Source organism: Trichosurus vulpecula, chromosome 5, assembly GCF_011100635.1.
Source record: "Trichosurus vulpecula isolate mTriVul1 chromosome 5, mTriVul1.pri, whole genome shotgun sequence".
NCBI classification, from domain to species: Eukaryota; Metazoa; Chordata; class Mammalia; order Diprotodontia; family Phalangeridae; genus Trichosurus; species Trichosurus vulpecula.
In genome coordinates this window covers 271,047,615-271,070,703 of record NC_050577.1, presented here as the reverse complement: position 1 = coordinate 271,070,703, position 23,089 = coordinate 271,047,615, and the positions used below count along the sequence as shown (strand labels likewise).

The window sequence follows — 23,089 nt, the reverse complement described above, 5'->3', positions numbered from 1 at the left end:
GTTAAGAAGAACCGAGTAGAGCTTGAGATCTTTAAAGTAAGTATTTCTTGCTTTATGAAAGAGGTATTGGTTATAAAGTTAATTTCCATGAAGCAAACTCAATTTCCTCCCACTGAATTATAGAATTGTAGACTTTAGAGCTGAAAAGCCCCTTAGAGAACATTTTATTATAAACTAAAAATATAATGCCATGGAAAACAATCCCCCAAAAGTCTGAAATGGCAGCTTTTTCAAGGAAAGAGATCAATACTGGTGTACTGAACAAAATAGTAAAAGAAAGGGTTGTGAACTCTGCACAACTTTGGGAGCTCCCCATTCCTTGCTCCAATCCCTAAATGAGTTCAAGTTCTTCAACTTCTGCTATCCCAGGTTCACATTTACATGTCTGGAACTTACTTTTCCCCGGTACATGTATTACTGAGTAGAGCTAAGACACCTAAGAAGGGATATAGATAGGTCTTTGTTTCTCTTTCCTTAGCATTTTGTGGAACATGAGACAAGCACAGGGAAAAACAAAGAACAGAAAAAAATACCTAAAATATGATCTTAAAACAAAAGCACTGTAAAACTAAAAGCACTTCTTAAAAAAGTATAGATCAGAACATCACGACTTAGATGCTCACCATCATGTGGTGAGTGGGCACTTGCACAAAATGTGTTCTGGGTTTGGCTAGAAAATGGCTGAGCAACTATACAATGTTATATTACACAAGCCCTTGATGGCTGTGCTAGATGCCTTTCACTAATGGTTCATTTCAAGCTTATGCAAAAGAAGTCATGGTTACACCCCCAACCCAATTTACAAGCTCAAAACAGACAGTACTATTTTGGGGTTCACAAATGATAGCTGCATTCTCAGCTGCCTTTTAGAATATGCTAGGTAGTCTTATGTATCTGTTAAGGAGTAGAGAGAGGAAAGGTGTCTGAAATTTCCAAACTCTCTTTGTATTCAGATGGGCAGCCTCAGAAGCTTAAGGGGAGGGCAATGTTTCTTCCCTGCCCTGTGTTGGGAAACAAACACCAGTAGAATAATAATATGGAAGAAAGCAAGGCAGATTTCATTACAGTAGAGTGCCTACACTTCCTCATAACTTGGATTTACACACTGCAAATCCTCTGATCTGATTACCTCCAGTGATCACGTAAAATACCGGCTTTAAACTCTTTGCCTTAGTGATAAAACAGCCACTTTGATTCACAACGAGACATTCACAATAAAGTATATTGTAAACGTACCTGTCCACAGCCCGGGGCATTGCACACAAACGGTCTGTCGTCTCCCATATTTCATATAGCTGAGCGGAGCTGGGGAGGGGGAAGGAGGGAAAAAAGTTATTTTAAATACACTGGGGCAAAAAAAAAAAGTATTACAAAAATATCAAGCCTAGAAGCAGGTGTTGTAGCTAGGAATGTAATCTATCAAAACACAGGATACTTTGGGGGGCCCCAGAACCTGCTAGACATGTGGCATGTGTTAGGTGCCTAAACTGAAACTGGTGATTAGGAAAAATTAGGTTTAAATGGTCAAAGAATTTTAAGCCTTTTAAAAAATTTCCCCCTTTCAAATACAGAACACACACACACACACACACACACACACACACACACACACACACACACTCCTCAGCCTGCTGAATTACAACCAGTGCAGTTTCCCATGTCGATAAATCCGCCGAGTGCCTGATTCACAAGCCATATTTCTGACCTGGAGAAGACCAAAATTTGTCATTTAATTAATTAAGGGATTATAGGAGGGGTGCTCCATTTTACAAGGCCATAATCTGGCTCCCCGGTGTATAAACTACGAGGCTGTTGGCAAGGGCCGTTTATCCCAGATTATTGCCAAGGAAAACAAAGCACCCATCCTATTGGGCTGCGTGGGAAATTATTTTCATTAATACAAAAATAAAAACAAAAACCTTTCCTCTCCACTGGGAGCCTCCCTCTCCCCCTATCAATTGTCTATGTCAAATCAAGAAATATCTGTACCACCCCCACCCCCACTCTATTTATGGCTGGGTTTTAAAAAGCAGCAATAAAACAAATGTCATTTCTTTGGGGGTTTACTGGGCAAATATGTTCCGGCTGTTTGTGCTGCTCCTGGCCAGAGTTCCTGGGCGGCTCTGCTGAAGCCAACAGATGTGTACTGCTGCAGGGGAGAACCAAAATGGCCCTAAAAGGAATCACCAACGTCCCCTCTGCTCCTTAGAAGAAGCTAACATGGCTAATATGAGTTTAAAAAGTATTTAAATTGAGCCCTTGAAAAGTTGGTTGAAATTCCCAAACTGCCAAAGGGCAGCAAGTCTAATCTCAAAGTATTGGTGAGGTTTCTTTATATCCTAGCAAAGAACTAAGCAACTGAGGTGGAGATAGGCTGAAGCTGAAAGGGCAACTTGTACTGGAATAGATTTGAAAAGGATGAAAAGTATTTTGAAAGGGTGAGGGAGCAAAAAGAGGAACAAGAAATATATTAGAGTAAGTTCTCAAAGGAAGTATTCAGTATCCCATAAAAGAGAAAGACAAGAAAATAGAATTTGGGAAGGAAGAAGGAAGGAAGGAAGCAAAGGAGGGAGACAGGAATGGCAGGAGGAAAGAAGGAAAAGAAAGAACTAAACCTCAAGCTATAAATGCATATAGGAAGGGCCACAGAACAACTAGGTTTCAAATTTTTAACTGGAGGTAGAACCAAAATGTCAGATTCAGTCAGGCTCATGTGTTAAAGTTCAACATTTAAGCCCAGTTCAAATATCAGAGGATAGCTGAGTAACATCTCTCTTAGACTCTTAAAACTAGCTCTGGGGGAAACCAGGCTTTTGGGCTGTCTGGTCAGTAAATCACACAACAAATAGGAGCTTTAAAATGTGGGGTGCCAGGTGAAATAGAAATGGTTTCTTGGTCATCTTTCAGTGTGATAGGAACAGGGTCTAACTCTGAAGGAAACCGATGCCACACCACTGCTGTAATGGAATAGAGCCTGTATGTACATACGTGTACACAGATTTATACCACATTTAGCCAGGATAAATTGCTTCAATAAATTCTGTTCCTAGGAGCAGCTAGCTCAAGCTGATGATTGGGTACTAGGAGAATGAGAGCTTCATTCTTCTTCACACAGCCTCAGGACAAGAGGGTTTTCTGGTTTGTTTTAAACATGTGAGGATTTTAACACTTTCTGGAACCATAACACGGATGTAAAAAATAAATGCAAAGACCAAGGCCAATTTTGTAAAGTAGCTATTGTCTCTGGAAAAAAAAAATCCTTACTTCTGATGCTTAGTAGAGACCAATTTGACTCTCCAGTTCCAGAATTTCTATGCTCAACACCAGTGTCAAATGGCTAGCGCTCCTGTATTTCAACCAGGCAGGTCGTGTCCTGTTGCTTACTCTAGACTAGGGAATATATACAGTATACAATAAAAGCTTAAGCAGAAGCATCGAACAGGCCACAGAAATCAGGATTCTTCAACCTTTTGTTTGATTTTATAATTTGGATATATCTGCTCATGGTGGGGTGGGGGGTGGTCAGGGAAGGAAGTAGGGAGAATCTAAGTTTCCCTGGCAGTGGAACGGGAATAGTAGTAGTTTAGTTAAGGAATGATTTGAGATCCCACAACACAAGAGGGATATATCAAAGAAGACAGCAAAGCCCTAGGTTTTCAAAAGCTCTGAAGACCAATTATCATAATGGGATAACCAACAGGAGAATACAGGCAGGAAAAAAAAAAACCCTCTGGGAAATCTGAAAAGTGGTTCCCTTCAAACTAGAACAGGGGTTCTAAACCTGGGATCCATGGATAGATTTCAAGAGGGCATAGGACCTAGAATAGGAAAAAAAATCTTTATTTTCATTAACCTTTAATGGAAATTTAGCATTTCCTTCAATTACTTAAAAGCACTATCATTCTAAGGAGGGATTCATAGACCTTACCAGAAAGGCAACAGAATCCATGACAGAAAAAGGGTTAAGAACCCCAAGTCAAAAAGATCAAACTTTTAAGTAGCCTCTTTAAATTATATCATAATTCACAGCTTTCAATATAATTTTTAATAGAAAACAGAAAAATGTGTTTTCTAATCAAAAGCAAAAACAAAACCAAACAAAAATCTGTGAGAAGTCATAAAAATGTAGATAGGTACACACTTGCATGACTGTCAAATATTTAAATCAAGCAGCAACTGAATCCATCTGATTAATTTCCTGGTTCCTTTCCACTTGCTGGCCTGTTATTTGCTAAGTCATGAAAGGAGATCACAACGAGAGGAAGAAGACCTTTTATGAGCACTCACAATTATTCTTAAATCATTCTTTCTTTCCCCCCCTTTTCCCTTCCTAATTCTTGTATTCAATTGTGATTAAAACAAATACGAGATTCTGTATTTTCAGAAAGCTACAGCTAATACACAATTTATGTTCTCAATTTCTCCTTTTTTCCCTACTCTGTGTCCTCTGATATTGCAGCTGAAGAAATGCTTGTTGCTTCTTTATGTCTAACATTTAAAATAAAACTAATTACAATTCAAACTGATGCCCTCCCATCCCTTTCAAAAAATATCCCAACACAACACATTTCTGTGGTATAAACAGACTGAAACAGAGGGTGAAATCTTGATGAATAATGGTGCTGCCACTCACTGGAATTTAACTCACAACCCATTTGTAACTGCATTGCTTGTCAAGCAGATCAGGTGTCTAGGCACTGCATTCACAGTCTGTCGTCTGCCTCCCGATTTATCCTTCACACAGACTGAACTCAAAACATTTTACAGAGCTAAATAATAAATGACAGGAGAGGGAGACACACATTAAGAGGCAGTGAGCCAAGGGGAAAAGAGGTTTTTCAGCCTGGATCTTCAGAGGTAGAAAACGAAGATGTACAAAAAGGATATCCTAGAGGACAAGGTCCTCAGAGAAACTTCTTTCACTAAGTAAAATCAAAATGCACAAAGTGATAGAGCAGGGGTTCTTAATCTTTATTTTGTGACATGGACCCCTTTGGCAGTCTGGTAAAAGCTATAGATGCTTTCTTGGAATAATATTTTTATAATTGAAGGAAATGCTAAATTTCAGTTAGAGGCTAGTGAAAATAAAGATGTAATTTTTTTCCCCCATTCAAAGTCACAGACCTGAAATCCATCAGATCCTTTAGGATCCCTGTGACACAGAAAGAGAAGAGAAAAAAAGTTAACTGAAAAGTTAACTTTCCAAATGGAAAGAAGCATGGGGGAAAAATCATGGTAAGTTCAGAAAGGATTTTAATGAATTGATATGACAAGTAGTGTGATCCTAAAGTGGAAATGTGTCAGTGAACAAGTAAAACAGGAAGGGTTGTAAAGATATAGTTTCCATGACTAAGTTCTATGGAGTCATCCCTACCTTGCTTTAATCATTTCCATAGTAATCAAAAGATATCTTTAATAAAAATTGAACTTCAAGTGAAGAACAAAGTTGACATACAAACCCACACAGGTGCCTATTTCTTTAGGTTCCTAATAATAAAAACCAGGGGCAATTCGGACAGGAAAATGAAAGATATAGTTGGCAACAGAAGCAGAAGGGCACAAGCTCCATAAAAACCAAAGTTCATTCTTTACTTGGAAGGGACTTAAGGCAACGGCTAACCTTCAAATGACCAGAAATTTCTAAAATATCCTTGAAAAACAGAGGTTCTTTCACTAAATATGCTTTAAAGAAGTCAGGTGAGTAGTGATAACAATAATACCAGCATTTAACATATGTATTGTGTTTTAAGGTTTACAAAGCACTTTACATGTATTACATCATTTGATTAAAAAAAAGCTCCATTTACAGCAAGCTCTATGGAGTCCAGTGGTGGGGAGCATCTCTAGTTTGTGGGACTATTCAGGTCCCTTGTTGCAGCTGCTCCTGGGGCCTGTCATCTGCCAATTACACTGTCTTCAAGTACTTCCAGAGGGCAGACCAGGGTGAAGTGTTAACAGTCACAGTAAAGGGCTGGCAGGGAAGAAGGCTGAGACTAATGACTGCAATTAGATTTTTGGATTATCCACAGTTTGTCATCATTTAAAAATTATCCAGGATCTCTTATCTTGCTCTTGTTTTCTTCTCCATTGGCTCCATTTCCATGAATAATTGAGAACAGACCATACTTTAGGATCTCTAATCATTCTGTGAGGGAAAAGAGGGGCAGGGCAATCTTTTCTGCTTTTCACATTGTCCAACTAATGTTTGTTGCATTGGCAGTATTACACCAGAATGTGTTTCTATTGGGGAAGAAGGCAGGGAACACAGAAACTTTTATGTGGAATGAAAGAATAAGTTGTGGGAGAGAGAAGAAGGCAACATTTTCAGAGAAACCTGGGAAGACTTGTATGAATTGATGCAGAGTAAACAATATGAAAACAATTTGTACAGCACAACAATAAGGTAAAGGCAAACAACTTTTAAAGAATTCAGAATTCTTATCAGTGTAATGACCAACCGTGATTCCAAAGGACTCATGATGTACGAACTGACAGAGAGGTGAAGGACTCGGAGCAGAATGAGACAAACAACAGTTTGGATATGGCTAACGCAGAAATCTGTTTAGACTGACTATATGTATTTGTAACAGGTTTTGTTTTTCTTGGGGCAGGAAGTTGGAGGGTGAGATGGCAGATTTTTGATAATTGAAAAAATTTTTTTAAATAAATTGTTAAAAAAAAGAAAAGCTATTATAATTCCTGTAGCCCAAAGCATAGAAGTTGGACACATCCACCCAACATCTTTCCCATTCCTGAAAAAATGAACTACATTTGCCTCCAAAGCAGCCCTGAAAATGGACCCATAGGGCTTGTAAAAAGACAACACAAAAAAGAATGCCAAATACATTAATTTTCCTACTGGTGAGTGTGGGTGTGGGGCAGAAATACTGGGTTTGGGTACATGGACTGGAGAAAGTATATTTAGAGGTGAGAAAAACAGAGTATTTGCAAAGCTATTTTACTTATATTTACTTTTTATTTTTAAGTAAGTTTCATTGATATCTTTTGTTTTAACATCATAGTCACTTGTATATCTTCCCCTACAACCTAGGGGCTTGACCCTCCTAGGAAGAATTAGAAACCAAAAGCTATTGATCCAGAAATGTCTGATAACACATGCAACATTCTGCCCTCAGAGAACCCCTGCTTCATTGCCAGGAGAACCCTGTGACACTTAACTCGTTTGCCTCAATTCCCTCATCAATAAAATGGGGGTAATAATAGCACCCACCTCCCTGGGTTACTGTGAAGATCAAATGAGATAATAATTATAAAATGTTTAGCACAGTGCCTGAAGAAGTATGTTTGATTATCTGTTCTCCGGGACCATTACTGATTTTTCAGTCACTCAGAGTTTGCTTTCTTCTTTTGTTTATTTATATTGTTGCCGTCATTTTGTATTTATTTCTCTAACGATTCACTTAATTTCACTGTATCAATTATAACAAATCTTTGCATGCTTCTCTGAATTCATCATATTCATCATTTCTTGCTGTACAATAATATTCCATGATATCGTTTTTTACAGTTTGTTCAGTCACTACCCAACCCATCTATATCCATTTTGTTACCAATTCCTTGATACTACAAAAAGTGCAATGAATAATCTGCAATGTCTATCTTTCTGTCTTTGGTAAGCGGGTATAAACATATTATTTAAAACACTGATCTTAAAAAGTCCAATCTCCTTAAGGGAACTGATGAATTATGTTCTAAGAGAACCTAGCAACATTAAATTTAATAGAGACAAATGTAAAGTCCTACAGTTGGGTTCAAAAAAGCAATTGCATGAGTACGAGGAGGTGAGGGAAGATGGCTAAACAAAAATTCACATTAAAAAAAAAATCTAGGGCTTTTAGTGGGACATATAGCCAAAAAAAGGATACCACAATCTTAGACTGCATTAATAAAGTCCTAGTGTCCTAAACAAGGGAAATAGAGGTTTTTACTCTGACTTGTTGGTCATAACATTAGACGGCTTACGTTTAATTCTACATACCACATTTTGGCAAGGAACTGAAAAACTGGATCACGGATGGTGACCAGAATGATGAGAGGAGGGAGACGTATAGCAAAACTATCTTCAGGCATCTAAAGGGCTATGTAATATTACTGATTTGAAAGACAGAGTTTTTATTTAATTTGTTCTCCTCGGACTCAAACAGCAGAACTAGCAGCATGTGTAAAAGTGAGTCAGCTTTCAGTTAAATGCATGTAAAAATCTCTTAATAACTAGAGCTATCCAAAAGTGTAATGGGCTGTCTTGGGAGATAAGGATTTTCCTCTCACTGAAAAATCATCAAGTCTATATGTGGGTTTCCTGCGCAGGTGGAGGTTGAAGCAGGTAACTCTGAGGTTTTCTCCTATCTCCAACTATAAAATACTGTCCAGGACAATCATAAATATTTTTTAAATTACAACCTTACAGCTTAATGCAAAAAATAGACATAATTGAAATTTTAAGTTATATCAAAACCCAACATGGGCCAAGCATTCAAAAATAATTCCTCCTTTATTATCTCCCAGGACTCATCTTTTGAGTCCCCTGTGCTCTGACAACAATGAACATAGTTGCTAGATTAAATTTTATTGAGTGGCATTCAACTTCACAGAAACAATGAAGAACACTGGAAACAGATTCAACAGGGTAAAATCTAAAAACAATTAAAAAATTTACTAGCCAGCTTTTAAAGCTGCTGAGCTACCTTCCACTATGATATCAACAATAATGATAAAGTATCTGACTATATAGCGCTTTAAGACATATTAGTAAGGAAGGTACTATTATTATCCCCATTTTATAGATGAGGAAACTGAGAAGGCTGAGAGAGGTCAAGTGACTTTAGCGGTTAAGTGACTGAGGCAATGCTGTATTTGCAATGTTTTGTGCCTAGCTCAGAACAGCCAGAAAAACGAAGGCTCTTCACCTCACTCCTCTCTGTACTGCACAATCCTACTACAACGCTGGTTCTCATTGCACACAAAAGCCTTAACATCCTGGAATTATCCTAGTTCTACTCTTTTAAGAAAGGGCTCAAACAATCATGTGTGCCACAACACAGGCTATGTGAAGTCCAGAAAATGAGGACTGAGGCTTTTTGCTGGAGGAAAGAGTCAAGTATATCACTCTGAGATTCACATTTCTACTCCAAAATTTCCGGATTCCAAGATTCTAGTTTATAGTGTCTCACTAATACAAGTGGATTACCACAGTGATTCAAATATAGGCCATACTTTCCCACTCTTATCCCTAAATCTGGCTTGAATAAAACCAATTTGAGAGTGGCCTATAATGGCGCTCTCACAGGATCTCAGAAGCTAACTAGTCCAATCCAAACTTGCCTGAAAATGTGCTCCACAAATACCCCAGTGTCCCATCCAAGCTTCTACTGAGGAAGAAAATAAGGTATCTTCAGATAGCCCATTCCACCTGAGTTTAGGTCACTGGTAGGAAGTTTTTCCTTATTTCAAATGTAAATGTGCCTCTCTGTACCTCCTATCCACCTCACAAATATAATTCCTCTTCCCTTTGACAGCCTATCAAACACCTGGAGATAGGAATGACATCTTCCATGTCTTCTCTTCTTCAGGCCAAATATCCCCAGTTCTTTTGAGTAATGCGCATATGGCAAAGTCTGAAAGCCCTTTGACACTCTGGTCACCATCCTCTGGATGTTCTAAGTTCATTAATGTTCTTTCTAAAATGCTGAACACAATATTTCAAATGTACTCTGTCCTGTTCAGACTGAAATTGGTACTATTTCTCCAGTACTGAATGCTATGTCTCTTTGAATGAGTCTAAAATTGTATCGGCTTTTTTTGTTGTCATATCACTGGGCTGAATTCATAATGAGCTTGTTGTTCACTAAAACCCCCAGATCTTTTTCAGATAAACTGTTATCTAGCCATGTCTTCTCTATCTTGTGTTTACAAAGTTGATATTTTGAACCCACCTGTAAGACACTGCATTTTTCCCTATTAAATTTCATTTTATCAGAGCAGCCCAATGTTCTCTAGCCCGTCAATAGCTTTTAAAATCATAACTGTTGAGGTCTAGGGGTGCTGGGAATCCCAAAATTCAAGGGCAAACAACACGGGTCCTGCCTTGAAAGAATTCAACCTGAGTCTTCTTTCAGTCAGAGATAGGATTTATTAAAATACTGGTTGGGGCAGGCAAGATTTTAAGAATCCACACCATTGGTGAGATTTTAAGAATCTGAGCGATCTAATGGGAGAAAGGTGGACATTTATATACAGTGTTCAAGGAGTGGGGTCTAGACAGAATCAAGATGAGGGGGTGATCTGGAGGTAATAGACAGTGAAGGTCTGGGCTAGGTTAGAGGTAACAGAATTGGAGATTGGACGTGGGGCCACAATGAAAGACCAGTTGAAAGGATTACTTGGATGAGTTGAGTTGGCCATGCGGGAAAATTGGGCGGGCAGGGGGAGGATTCCAGGGCCTATACCTGTCAATAACTGCCTTCTAATTTGTTAGATATCTCTCCTTTTTCTCGTTTACAAATTCATTAGTATGACATTTATGCCTTCATCCAAATCACTGATAAAAATGTTAAACAAGACAAGGCCAAGCACACCTATTCCTAAGATGCTCAGGAGACACCACTGTCCAAGCTGACAATGAACAATTACTACTTTGGGAGTATGGCATTGAACCAGTCCTGAATCCACCTAACTGCTATTGCTTAGCCCCGAAAGAATAAGCTGCTGCTGCTGCTGCTACTGTTCAGTGGTTTTTCAGTCATTTCCAACTCTTCATGGCCACATTTGGGGTTTTCTTGGCAGAGAAACTGCAGGGGTTGGATTTGCCATTTCCTTCTTCAGCTCATTTTACAGATGAGGAAACTGATGCAAACAGCGTTAAATGACTTGTCCAGGGTCACACGGGTACTAAGTGTCTGAGGCCAAATTTGAACTCAAGAAGATGAGTCTTCCTGACTCTAGGCCTAGTGCTTTATCCACTGCACCATCATAAGAATAGGACTGTCAAACTGATTGCTCAAATTGAGGTAAACTATAGCCAAACTATTTTCCTGAGCTTAAGAAACCTGTCAAAAAGGAAAATGTTTAGGAACCCTGTCAAAAAATGAAATGGGGTTAATCTGGCACGACCTGTTCTTGCTGGCTGGTGCTTTGTGGTCACCAATACCTTTTCTAGATGTTCTTTAGCTATTCCTTTAATAATATAGAATTTTGCTAGGAATAAAGGTCAAGCTCATTGGCAGCCTTCATTCACTTCCCTTTTTTGAAAATCAGGACATCTGTCCTTCTCCAGGCTTATAGCCTCCACAATCTTTCAAGATAACTGAGAGCAACTTAGCAATCACATATGCCAGTTATTTCAGTACCCTAGCATATAGTCCATCTAGGCCTACTGACTTGGGCTTATTGAGGGCAGCTAGGCATTCTCTCACTATCGTCCTTACTTTCTTGATAGGTCACTATGTTCTTTCTTTTCTAGACAACTGATCGACAGGTATTTACAAAGTATCTACTATGTGTTATGCATTATACTAGGCTCTAGGGAGAGGACAAAAATCAAACATTCCTACCCTTGAGGAGCTTATATTCAATTAGGAGAAACAACAAATACACATATTCACATATGTAAACACGAAGGACACCCAGGATGTGAGGATGGTTCAACCTGAGTAAAACAATCAATATAACTAATCACATTAAAAACAAAAACACCCCAAACTACATGATTGTCTCAAAAGATTTTCAAAAAGCCCCTGACAAGATACAACATTCATTTATGCTAAAAACCCCACAAAGTATAGGCACAGAGGGACCTTTTACTGATATCACTAGAAGTGGCTACCTAAAACTAAAAGCAAGCATCACATGCAAAGGGGATACACTAAAAGCTTTCCTAACAAATATGGGAATAAAACACTCTCATTACTTTCTGATGTATTTCTAAAAATGCTAGCAATAGCAATGAGACAAGAAAAAAACAATTAAAGGCATGAAGATAGGCAAAGATGACTAACTTAGAAAATCCTAGGGAATCTGCAAAGATACTAATTGAGACAAGTAATGGCTTCAGCAAAGTTGTAAGCTACAAAATAAACCTTCAAAAAACAACAGCATTTCTATAAATCTAAGAGGCAATAATAGAAAGGGAAATCCCATTCCAAATAACTAAAAAATACATAACTAGGGATCAATTTTGCAAATTGACTATATTATATTACAAAGTGCTCCTTACAGAAATAAAGAGCCTAAATAGCTAATAGTTAGTGCCCATGGCTGGGTTGTCCCAATACTACCAAAATTAATTTACATTTTTAATATTACATCTATCAAATTATCAAAGGGACACCTTACATAACTCAATAAAATAACAACAAAATTCACTTGGAAAATGAAAGATCTAAAATATCAAGAGAAATTATAAAAGAGGAAGGCACAAAGAGGGACAGCACTTCCAGACCTCAAACTTCATTATAAAGCAGTCATCGTTAAAACTATCTGATATCGGATAAAAAAAATTGAGAATGCTGAATGGTACAGATGAGACAAGGGAGAATCAGAAATAATGGAATTCAATAGCCCAGTGTTTGATAAGCCAGAAAGCATAAATTACTTGGGAAAACTCCCTATTTGATAAAAACAGCTAGGAAAACTGGAAAGCAGTCTGGCAGAAATTAGGTTTAGACCAGCACCTATACCACGCTCCACATGCCATTCTAAATGAATACATGAACATGATATCAAAGATCATACTATAAAAGAATAAGAAGAGGAAAGAGGCCTCTCACCACCATGAGTAGGAGATGTATTTTAACTAAACAAAGAATAGAAGCAATGACAAAAGATAAAAATAAAAAATTTTGAATTGACAATAAAATAGAATGCACACAATGGAAAAGCTTCTGTACAAACAAAATTAGTACACCTAGGATAATGGGGGGAGTTGGGGAACTGTACGGAGATTCTCTGATAATGCTTTGGTATACATGGTATGTAAGCAATTTATACATATATAAGCATACATACATTTACATACATACATTTACATATACATACACACCTACATACACACACATATCAGTATATACAAAATCTATAGAAAGTAAAGACAAGGATACCACGGAGATGTGAATGCATACATGCACACACGTGTGCACACACACTAAACACAAGGTAATTTTAGTGGGGAACAGAGAAGGGAGAGGCACTAGTATTTGGGGTACAGGAAAGGGGGTGTTTCAGGAATGGTTTCATGTGGGATATGGTATACAAGCTGCGCTCTGAAGGAAGCCAGGATTCTAAGAGGTTTGAGATGAGGTAAGAATAAATTCTAGACATGAGGGACAGCCTGTGCAAAGGCATGGTGACAGGAGAGGACACTGTGTTTGGCAGGACTATGGGAGGGAAGTAATGTGTGATTTTTCTTGAAAGGTAGGTTGGAACCACGTTGTGACTGTCTTTAAACGCCAAACTGAGGAACACATATTTGATCCTAGACACTAGGGGGCCACTGGAGCTTTTTGAGCAAAGGAGTGACATGTTCAGACCTGTGCTTTATGAATATCATTCTGGAGGCTGCATAGAAGATGAACTGGAAAGGGAAATGATTTGAGGTGTCAAGAAGGAAGGACACAAGCACTTATTAAGCACCTAGTATCTGCCAGGCACTTTACAAATATTACCACATTTGATCCTCACAACAACCCTGGGAGGAAGGTGCTATTTACCCTTGTTTTATAGTTGAGGAAACTGAGTAATTTGCCCAAGGTCACATAACTCTTAAGTGTCTGAGGTCAAATCTAAACTCAGATCTTCCCAACTCCAGGCCCTGTGCTCCAATTCATTATACTATCTAGCTGCCAGGGACACTAATTAGGAGACTACTGAAATAATCCAGGAAAGGGGTGGTGAATGCTTAAACTATAGTAGTGGCCATGTGAGGGGAGAAGAGATGGACTTAAGAGAAGTGGAGGATGTAAAATCAGCAAGACTTGGCAAATGACTAGATATGTAGCGTGAGTGAGAGTAACAAGTCAGAGATAACTACAACACTGCAAACTTAGGTCACTGAAAGGTGGTATCCTCCACAGAAATAGGAAAATTAAGAAGTGGGTGGGTTGGGATAGAGGAGGGAAATGATAATGAGCTCAATTTTGGACAAACTGAGGTTGTCTTACATACATAATAGGATATCCAATTCAAAATGTACAACAGGTAATGGGTAATGTTAACAGAGTGGAGACTAAAGCACAATGAGCTAGAAAGCAATGAGAGTCAGGGAATGGAAGTAGAGATGAGCCAAACCAAAGAAATCTGACATCCAGAGGTCCTCACTCAAAAACAAGACATAGTGATATACCTCACTTTATGCAACACATGTTTCACCATAAAGTTATACGAAAATCTGGTTTTTTTCCAAATTGAATCATTTTAAATACAAAAGTTGGTTCAACCAGGCAACTTTACTAACCTTCTATAGATTTACATTGTGATAGCTGATACTTCTAGAGTGTAAGATTTTGCAAAGAAAGTCTCTGTCATACATCTTTATACACTCTACAACACTTAGTATAGTGCCTTAATCATATTAAGTTCTCAGTAACTATTTGCTGAATTAATGGTCAGCATGATGAACCTGAGGGACAAGATACTTCCTAAATTAAATAGATTAAGTTTTATTTTTTTACATAGCTTAAGAATGCAATTTTTTAAAACTATATTTTAATTTTATAAATATTGGCAATGCCTATATGATTTCAAATGGTAACTCTGTTAACCAGAATGACTTGATTTCCTCTTGTTCAGTCGTTTTCAGTCCAGTCCAATCTAGGCAGAGTTCCTGGCAGAGATACGGAATAGTGTGCCATTTCCTTCTCCAGCTCATTTTACAGGTGAGGAAACTGAGGCAAACAGAGTTGAGTGACTTGCCCAGGGCCACACAGCTAAGTGTCTGAGGCCAGATTTGAACTCAGGAAAATGAGTCTTCCCAAATTCAGGTCTGGCATTTTATCTACTGCACCACTTAGCTGACATTTCCTCTACTATATAAGCTAACACATTTTTCACTTGAGGAGTTTGATATGAATGTGGTGAATCCTTATATGAAGTGAAGAACCTTTTCACAATGGAACTGGCCAACCACAGATCTACCTGTGCTCTATATTCAAATTTTTTTTCACATACAATTTTCTTAAATTAAGATAGACCTGAATGATCAATTATTACCTATCCAGTTTGAGAGCTTTTAGGAATAAAGAAAGAGTACTCTGGTATCCTAAACGGAACAGTTTGAGAAAAGGTTGAAATGAATTTTGGATGTATAACTCAGACATGTAGAGAGAGGCACCACAGAAGGGAGATGGTTTAAGTAGACTAAATCATTTTTGCAGCAAACAACTGAAAACCAGGAAGAGAAAAAAGAAATCAGATCAAACCACCGAGTCAGAGAACAAATGATTTAAGCTTAGACCTATCTGGAATAGTTTTGTACTTTTCACTCAGGCAACTACTCAAGGAGAGATGAAAAACTCTCTCTAGGGGGAGGCTTTTAGAATATACAAGAACCAGTATAAGTTGTTCCCAAATAGTTTGGAATCAGGCAAGAGCAAAAGAGAGCAGGAATTTATTGAAATGGCAGCAGGAAGCTAAGCTATAAAAAGATTATAGGACACTACAATGCTGAATACCTAGTTTGGTCTCCTTATACAACTTAAAAGTAGAAAAATTCCTGGAAACTGGTAATACTTCATTCAATTTCTGTTCTTTTTCCTCTTGCTAACTTTTAGATGAATCATGTTCTCTAAAACAATAGACCAGTGGCAATCAAATCCAGAGTCTTGGTGTGTAATTTAATGAACACAACCTACCAAAAAGTTTAAATGCTTTTAATTTAAACAGTCTGTAAACTAAAAACAAAAACCCTAATAAAAATCGGTCTCAAACTTCAGGAATAATCAATTGCCCAGTAGAGGACATCTGCATCATCATCATCCCAGAGTGGCAACCATTAAGGTTCTGACAAGTTCTGGAGAAGAAAAGATCTATTTTACATCTCTATCCAGACAAGGACCACACAGTACTGGAGATAAACACATTACAGTGGTCTATTTGGCAGTGTTCCAGTTCTCTCAGATCGAATCTCACCAGCTCCAAACATAGATTTGCAAAACTAGTGGACTCTTGCTTATGCAGAGTTTAAATGAGTTTGGGTTGAAGGTAGGACAGCAGGGGGTTATATTAGTACCAGAAGTATTAAATAAGTTCAGATGAAGTATAAAAGGAAGCAGAAAAAGGAGGGGAAAAAAATCTGGCTCAGTACCCTAGTGTCATTCAGATTTGATAAAGCTGGAATGAATATTGGTAAAGTGTTTTCAAGACTCAAGATGAATAATGTAGACCATCAGTACTGTACTTAACAAATCATACAGATTTTACAACACAGAACATTCCAATTTTGCTATGCTCTAAATCTATATCTACAATATTGGTATATAACACTACTCTTGCTACCATGTCCAGATGGAAGTGGAAAATGCCCTACATGCAGATGCTAGGAGGTAATTTCATTTCCAAAACGAAAGGTTTGGTTGAGAAGGTTAGGGTAGGAATTGGCAGGATATTTCTACTTCCAGATAGGCTCAAGCCATAAGCTCATCAACTTACTTTTCATCAAGAACCTCCACAGTTGGAATTCAGTCAGCTGACACCAGCAAGGAGAAAAAGCAAAATTTGGTAGCAAAGACAAACTTTAAAAGCATATATAAAGAAGGGAAGGGAATAAGCATACGTATGTAGTAGCATTTACTATGTGCCAGGCAATGTGCTAAAGAGCTTTACAAACATTATCAAATTTGATTCTTACAACAATCCTAGTACGTACTGTTATCCCATTGTTCCCAATTGAGACAACTGAGGCAGACAGAGGTTAAGTGATTCACTCAGGGTCAAACAGCCAGCAAGGTGTCTGAGGCTGGCTTTGAAATCGGGTCTTCCTAACTCCAGGTCCAGCACTCTGTCCACTGCGCTACCTAGCTGCCTATAATGTAACTTCAAATGAACAAAAATATTTAGATGCAGCAACTGCTACACAACTTATCTGTGATAGTGCAATGATAGATTTATTCTCTCAAGTGTTTTTATTTATCTTATTAGACTCAGTTTTGGTATGGGGATCTTTCCTAGATTCCTGTTGTAAATGGTCAGCACAAATAAAAAAGTGGATAATAATAGCACCTACATCTCAGGGTTGTTGTAAGAATCAAATTAGGTAGCATGCATAAAGCACTTTATATATCTTGAAGTGCTACATAAAAGGTAGCTATCATTATTAAAGGTGGCTAGGTGGCACAGTGGATAGAGCACTAGTCTGGAGGACCTGACTTCAAATCCTGCCTCAGGCACTTAGCTTGGTGAGTCACTTAACCTAGGTTGGCTTCAATACTGGAAGCTGTAGAATGTGGATGATAATAGCACCTTATGTGGTTATATAGAAGACCAAACAAGACAACATGCAAAATGCTTTGCAAACTTTAAAGTATTAACTATTTCATAAAACACACTAAAATTACCTTCTATACCTTTTTTAAAGAGCTGTGATACCATGTTCCTTCCTCAGAAAGTGTTATACAACATAAATAAAAAAATTTTTAAAATTAATTTTGTAGCCACCTTTGACTTAAGTAGAGCCACCCTAACAAGTTCCAAAACAAAGTAAGAAAAATCATTATTTTAGGCAGTACTAAAGGGAAAGAGGCACAAATTCAGAGGCAAAGAAAAAATTCTAAACAAAAGGGCAAATAAAAGAGAAGGGAAAGAAGCTAAATAAGATGATTTAACAGAAAAAACTACTCTCTCAACACAAAAGTGTCCATGGGGAAAACGCTGGGAGAGAGAATGTCACACTAAAAATCTGAACATGCGAAATGACCCTGATGCAAAAAATAAAATTATATTTACAATGAAATACACAGTGCAGCACTATATATGTGTATATACATATATATATATATTTCATTGTAAACTATAATTTTATTTTTTGCATCGGGGTCATTTCACACCTTCAAATTTTTTAGCATGACATTTAGCTCAAAGGAGGAGTTATTCCTCATCACTTTTGTTGCTTATTTTTTGCTCTCTCATTCCCACTGGGTCGATGGAACTGTTTCAATTTTATTTTCCTTACAGTCTATTTCTCTTCCTGGTTCTCCTTCTGTAGGCACCTTAATTTGAGATAGTCTCTGAATCCCAGACCTGGAAAAGGACCTTGAGAGGTCATTAATCCATCTTCCTGCTTTTCCCACAGAACCTCACCTAAACAATGTCAGGTTTATGAGAATTTATCAAGAGGAAGTACATTTTCTTCTGCCGTTATATCTATACCATATTAAATTCTACTTTAAGAAAAATAAAACTTAAAAGGCACCTTAAAATTGCTCTTATCAACTAAAATACTCAAATGTAAATTTGACAATCTAAAATTAACTCTCATAAAATCTACTGTCAGTAAATAGACTTTGGTCCATAATTACCAGGCTGAAGAGGAGACCTTACCTTGACTGCAGAACCAATAACCTCTAGCATACTGTATGATAAACTTAGAAAACTACACTAATAAGTTCTAAACTTGTTAATGGGAACAACGGTGGGAGAATGTGTAGAGCACCAAACCTGGAGTCAGGAAGACTGAAATCTGAATTCAGACACTTACTAGCTTTATGACTCTGGGCAAGTTACTTAACCTCAGTTTCTTCAATTGTAAAATGGGGACAATGATGGCAGTTACTTTGAAAGACTTTTGTGAGGATCAAGTCAAATATCTGTAATGTTCCTGGCACCAAGAAGGTGTTTAGTAAGTGCTTGTCCCTTCCTCCTTTCCTAAACAAAATAGCTAACTTTCTTTTGTGAAATTTCACCTTTTTAGACCTCAGTTTACTAATCTGTAAAATGAGGAGGTTAGGCTAGACTATCTCTAAAGTCTCTCCTAGCTAGGTCTAGGATTAGGGTTATTTTTTTCCACCCATTCTTGAAGAGTAAGTTTCACTGGTGAATTCTTTGATTTAATCTTAAAGGGACTTCCAGAATAGAATTGATCTAGTGACAAGGAATTTTAGGATACCATGCAAATAGAAACATAAACTGTTTAACTAAAGAGACATGTGCTAGAAAAACTACAATCAAAAGCTGGTAATGTGTTTTAGTGAAATATGTTCATCACTTTCAGTCACTGGAATTTACGCTGTCCCAAAATAGAAAATTGATTAGCCTGATGAAAGAAGACACACTTTAAAAATGGGTGCTGGTTAAAGAAACCTAAGAAATTATTTTTCTTGAAATGTTTACATGAGATACCGAAACTGAAAAACTGCATTTTTTTCAATAAAATCAACTTTTTACTTCAGCTTTATTATCTTTTAAGAAATTCAAGAACTATCTGTACTATATGCCCACTTCTCTGAAGTTTTATGAAGAGTACTGAATCTTTTGTAAAAATTTAAGTGACTGTGATTTTTGTTCTTTTCACTCCACCTAAAACTTCCTTGCAAGAAGGCCCCTCCTTATCAGAGTTGGATAGGAGGCTACTGTACCTCTGGCTCCCTCCCACTGCAGCCAAGGAAAAATTTAGTCTTGACATGCATTGAACAATAACTTATGAGAATTTCAGAGCAGCTGTGCACAGACAGAGCCAAGGACTTTACTTGAGGCAAAGTTGTAGCTTAAGACCTAGTTTTTTTTAACCCCACAATTTTCAGTGTGTATACTATGAGGGAGAGAACAAGATATGGTAGCAGTAGCTATTAAAGTTTAAAAGCCAAGGTTCTTGAAAATTACAACACATTTCAGGGTATAAACTTTGATCTGGAGGTTGAAAAAAAACGAGCAATATTACACTCTCTGGTAATTTCGACAGATATTAACACCAGAAGCTGGAAAATCAACTGTCTTGTCCTTACTAAGCCTTAGTCAAAGCCATCATAATTTGAGATGAAGGATAAAATAAAAGGAGGAACATTTTTTTTTTCTTGTTCACTTAATATTTTTGGTACTGCTGCTGGATGAAGTGGTAAAGTAGTGCTAATGTCCACCATCTACTGGATCCCAACTAAGCAATTAGAAAACTAAGCCATTAACTGTGATCTTAATTTACTATAATGGCAGTTTCCTTCAAAGGAGGTTCAACAAGAGTTTCAGAGGCTACTGAAATCAAATTTGGAACACTAAAATATTTCTCTGAGGAAAGTACAGTTGTCAGTGTTTTTACTAAAGCTATACCTTATTGGCAGAGTGAAAAAGGAACTGAAAAGAAAAATCTAAGCTACGATAGCAAAGAGATTGTTAAACTAATTGGCTGCATTATTTCAGCAGATGCTGAAAAAATTTAAGAGAATCCTTCTGGGTTCAAACTGCTTTTAGGACAAACTGGTAAAATTACAGTCACTGCCAAACATTTTTTTTACCCAAACTATAGTTTGCAATGAACTCCATTTACCTTAAAACTTCCATGTTTACGAACAAAATGTTTGATTTCCACTAATCTTGATCCCATCTAATTAAGGTTTTATGACATTTTTAGCCTTGCCACAATAGATAAAAAATTTAAAATTTTCAGTTTTCTCATTTTTGGTGAAATCTCTTATCTGCTTGCATTTACCACCTTTTCCCCAAGCCTATGATAATTCATTTACAGGATTCAGAAAGGCATGATGGCATATAGCGCAGAAATGTCAAAACACTCAGCAGCATGGGGCCCAGAACACCCCAAGTGCCACTACAACCAGATTAAAATGCAGTCTCTAACTTTAATGTGCTGGTGTATTAATAGAAAGAGAAATATATAAATATGTGTGGTTTTCCAAGTCAATAAGCAGCCTGTAGGAATCCTTATGTATGGTTTAGTGGCCCTCCTTTATTTTGGAGTTTGACCACACAGTTACAGTTTGATAGGGAACTGGTCAAGGAGCCAGAAGGGTTCAAGTCTCACCTTTGACAAATACTAGCTGGTATGAGGAGGGCAAATCACTTAGCCTTTCAGTTTTCTAGGCAACTCTTTTGAAGAGGTGGGAATTTTCTCAAATGGGAGTATCTTATATCAATAAAATCAAAGATCGGGTTTCTATCCTTAAACTCTAAATATCTTCCCATTTCCCATCTCCTTGAAGATAAGTGAACAAAATTTAAATTTCATAAAACAAATGCATTTGGGCTGGCTTTTCATGTGTTAACTGGAAGAATGCTTAAAAATCTCATGCCTACTCAAAAATTATACTACGGTACTTTTTCCTTTAAACCTCAAGTCATGGCTGAGAAAACACTGCACACTCACAAATTTACACTTGTTGGATAATACCACCAGGGACACTAAAACACTCTTTAAGTAGAAAATGAACTTTTAAATTGGAAAAAAGGAGTTTGATTAGAAGTGGATGGGTAGGTAGGTGGGTGGGGGGACAGCCTAGGATTAGGTAAAGGTTTGGGGCCTAAAGATAACAAACAATTCAAAGCAACATATTCTTCCAGAGGAGCCCCACCTAGGACAGTCATATTCCACTTCTAGATCTGAGTGGGAAGATGAGGAACAAATCAAATTTATTCCCATCGCAGCATTCACCTTTGATTCACAGCTTATCTCTTACTCTACTCCATCCCCCAACTTCTCCCCAGTTAAGTGCACTCTCTTACATATACATACACACACCCCTCGCCCTGCTCTGTCCTAATTGCCATCAGAACCAGAAGCCCCAGTTCAATATTCCAGCCTCCCCACCTTTGACATCTACCAAATGCCTCCCCACGTCCTCCACCTTTTCATTTCCCCTATTCTCCCTATATCCTGACTACCCAACCTAAATCGCATACCCGTAGATCACCCAAACCACACCCTTGTCTCCCCTCCCACCCCTCAGAAACTTCGTCTCTCAATCCTACACTTCTTCCCAGATTGGATGCTCCGGACAATCTCCCCCTCCCCAAAGCCATCCTCTCTCCCCCAATCCTGCCAACCTAACGCTTCCTCCTAACCCCACAGAGGCTCCCCCCTCCCCCCCGCAGCGGTCTCTAACACCAGATCTTCAACTCCTCGCAATCCCGGGCCACCTCCCCTTTTCTGACTTACGGCTCCACCCGCATTCCATGACCCCTTCAGCAACTAGACTTCCCCTTCTCTCGGGGATCACTCCCTCCACCTGGACCCCGGCCGGCGTCCCAAGGGACCACTTACCACCCCACTTCTCCCCTCACTTCAGGCCCCTGGCCCCGCCCCCCACAGAGGGAAGACGGGGGGAGGCCGAAGAGAAGGGGGCATCCCGCCTCAGCCTAGATACCGCTTCCCATTGGTCTACGCCGCCGCCAATCCCCGCTACCTTAGCGCCCATTGGCTAGTCTTTGCCCATGGCCCCACCCCCGCTCTTTAGACAGGCCCGGCCACCGCCTCAGCGCCCCCCCGTCCACTACAGACTTGACTAGGGGATCCTAGCCTGGGGCAGCAGGACTTGCTTGGGGTCAGGAGTACACTGTTATCAAGGATCCGGTCCGGCGGGCGCCACCGGAACTCACCTGCCGGTAGCTCCGCCACCTACCGCGCTCAGTGCCCGCGTTCTCGCTCTGGGCTCTTCTCCCACCTCAGCGGAGCAGACACTTTACTCCCGTCCGGCCTGGCGCGCTCACCTCTCGCGAGATGTCCCCAGGGTTGGGAGGGCGAAGGAGGGAGGGGGGAAGGGCGGGATCCGCGGGGGCAGACCCAGGGAGCCACCGGAGGGGCGGGGCCTCGGGTAGGGAGGAGCGCGGACGCCTAGCACGTGCTGGGCTGCTTGGGAAGAACTCTATAAAAAGGGGCCTGTGCCCGCGGGCTTGTAGATTTCAGAGATCCCGAGGGAAATTAGTGGTTACAAGGGATGTACTTTTGGAGTCTAGAGAGGATCGCAGCCCGAGTTACCGCAAGACCATAAAGAACCTAGGCACATTTATCTCTGTCTCAAAGAGTTACCGCTATCGTGAGCAAAATATCTCAGGGTAGACTTAGGATTAGGAGTCATTTATTTTTATTTATTTATTTTTTTTAAATTTCTTTATTTATTTTTAGTTTACCACACACGGTTCT

At 38.8% G+C, this 23,089-nt stretch overlaps 1 protein-coding gene across 4 annotated transcripts in view; it reads right to left on the bottom strand.

Moving 5' to 3' along the window:
* Positions 1-22,663, bottom strand: part of ATF7 (activating transcription factor 7) — an 89,076-nt gene extending 66,413 nt beyond the window's left edge. For 2 of the 4 annotated variants that reach the window (XR_005010471.1, XM_036759819.1), the window contains exons 1-2: positions 22,546-22,643; positions 1,237-1,305 (exon numbers count right to left, since the gene is read on the bottom strand). Coding sequence is in view for 3 of the 4 variants with exons in the window: in XM_036759819.1 (XP_036615714.1) it covers positions 1,237-1,284 (48 nt within the window). In the remaining variant the exon portion in view is untranslated. Of the gene's footprint in view, positions 1-1,236; positions 1,306-22,105; positions 22,190-22,545 lie in introns of those variants that run through there. The other 2 variants (XM_036759817.1, XM_036759818.1) reach the window with 2 other exon arrangements.
* Between the last annotated feature and the right edge of the window lie 426 nt (positions 22,664-23,089).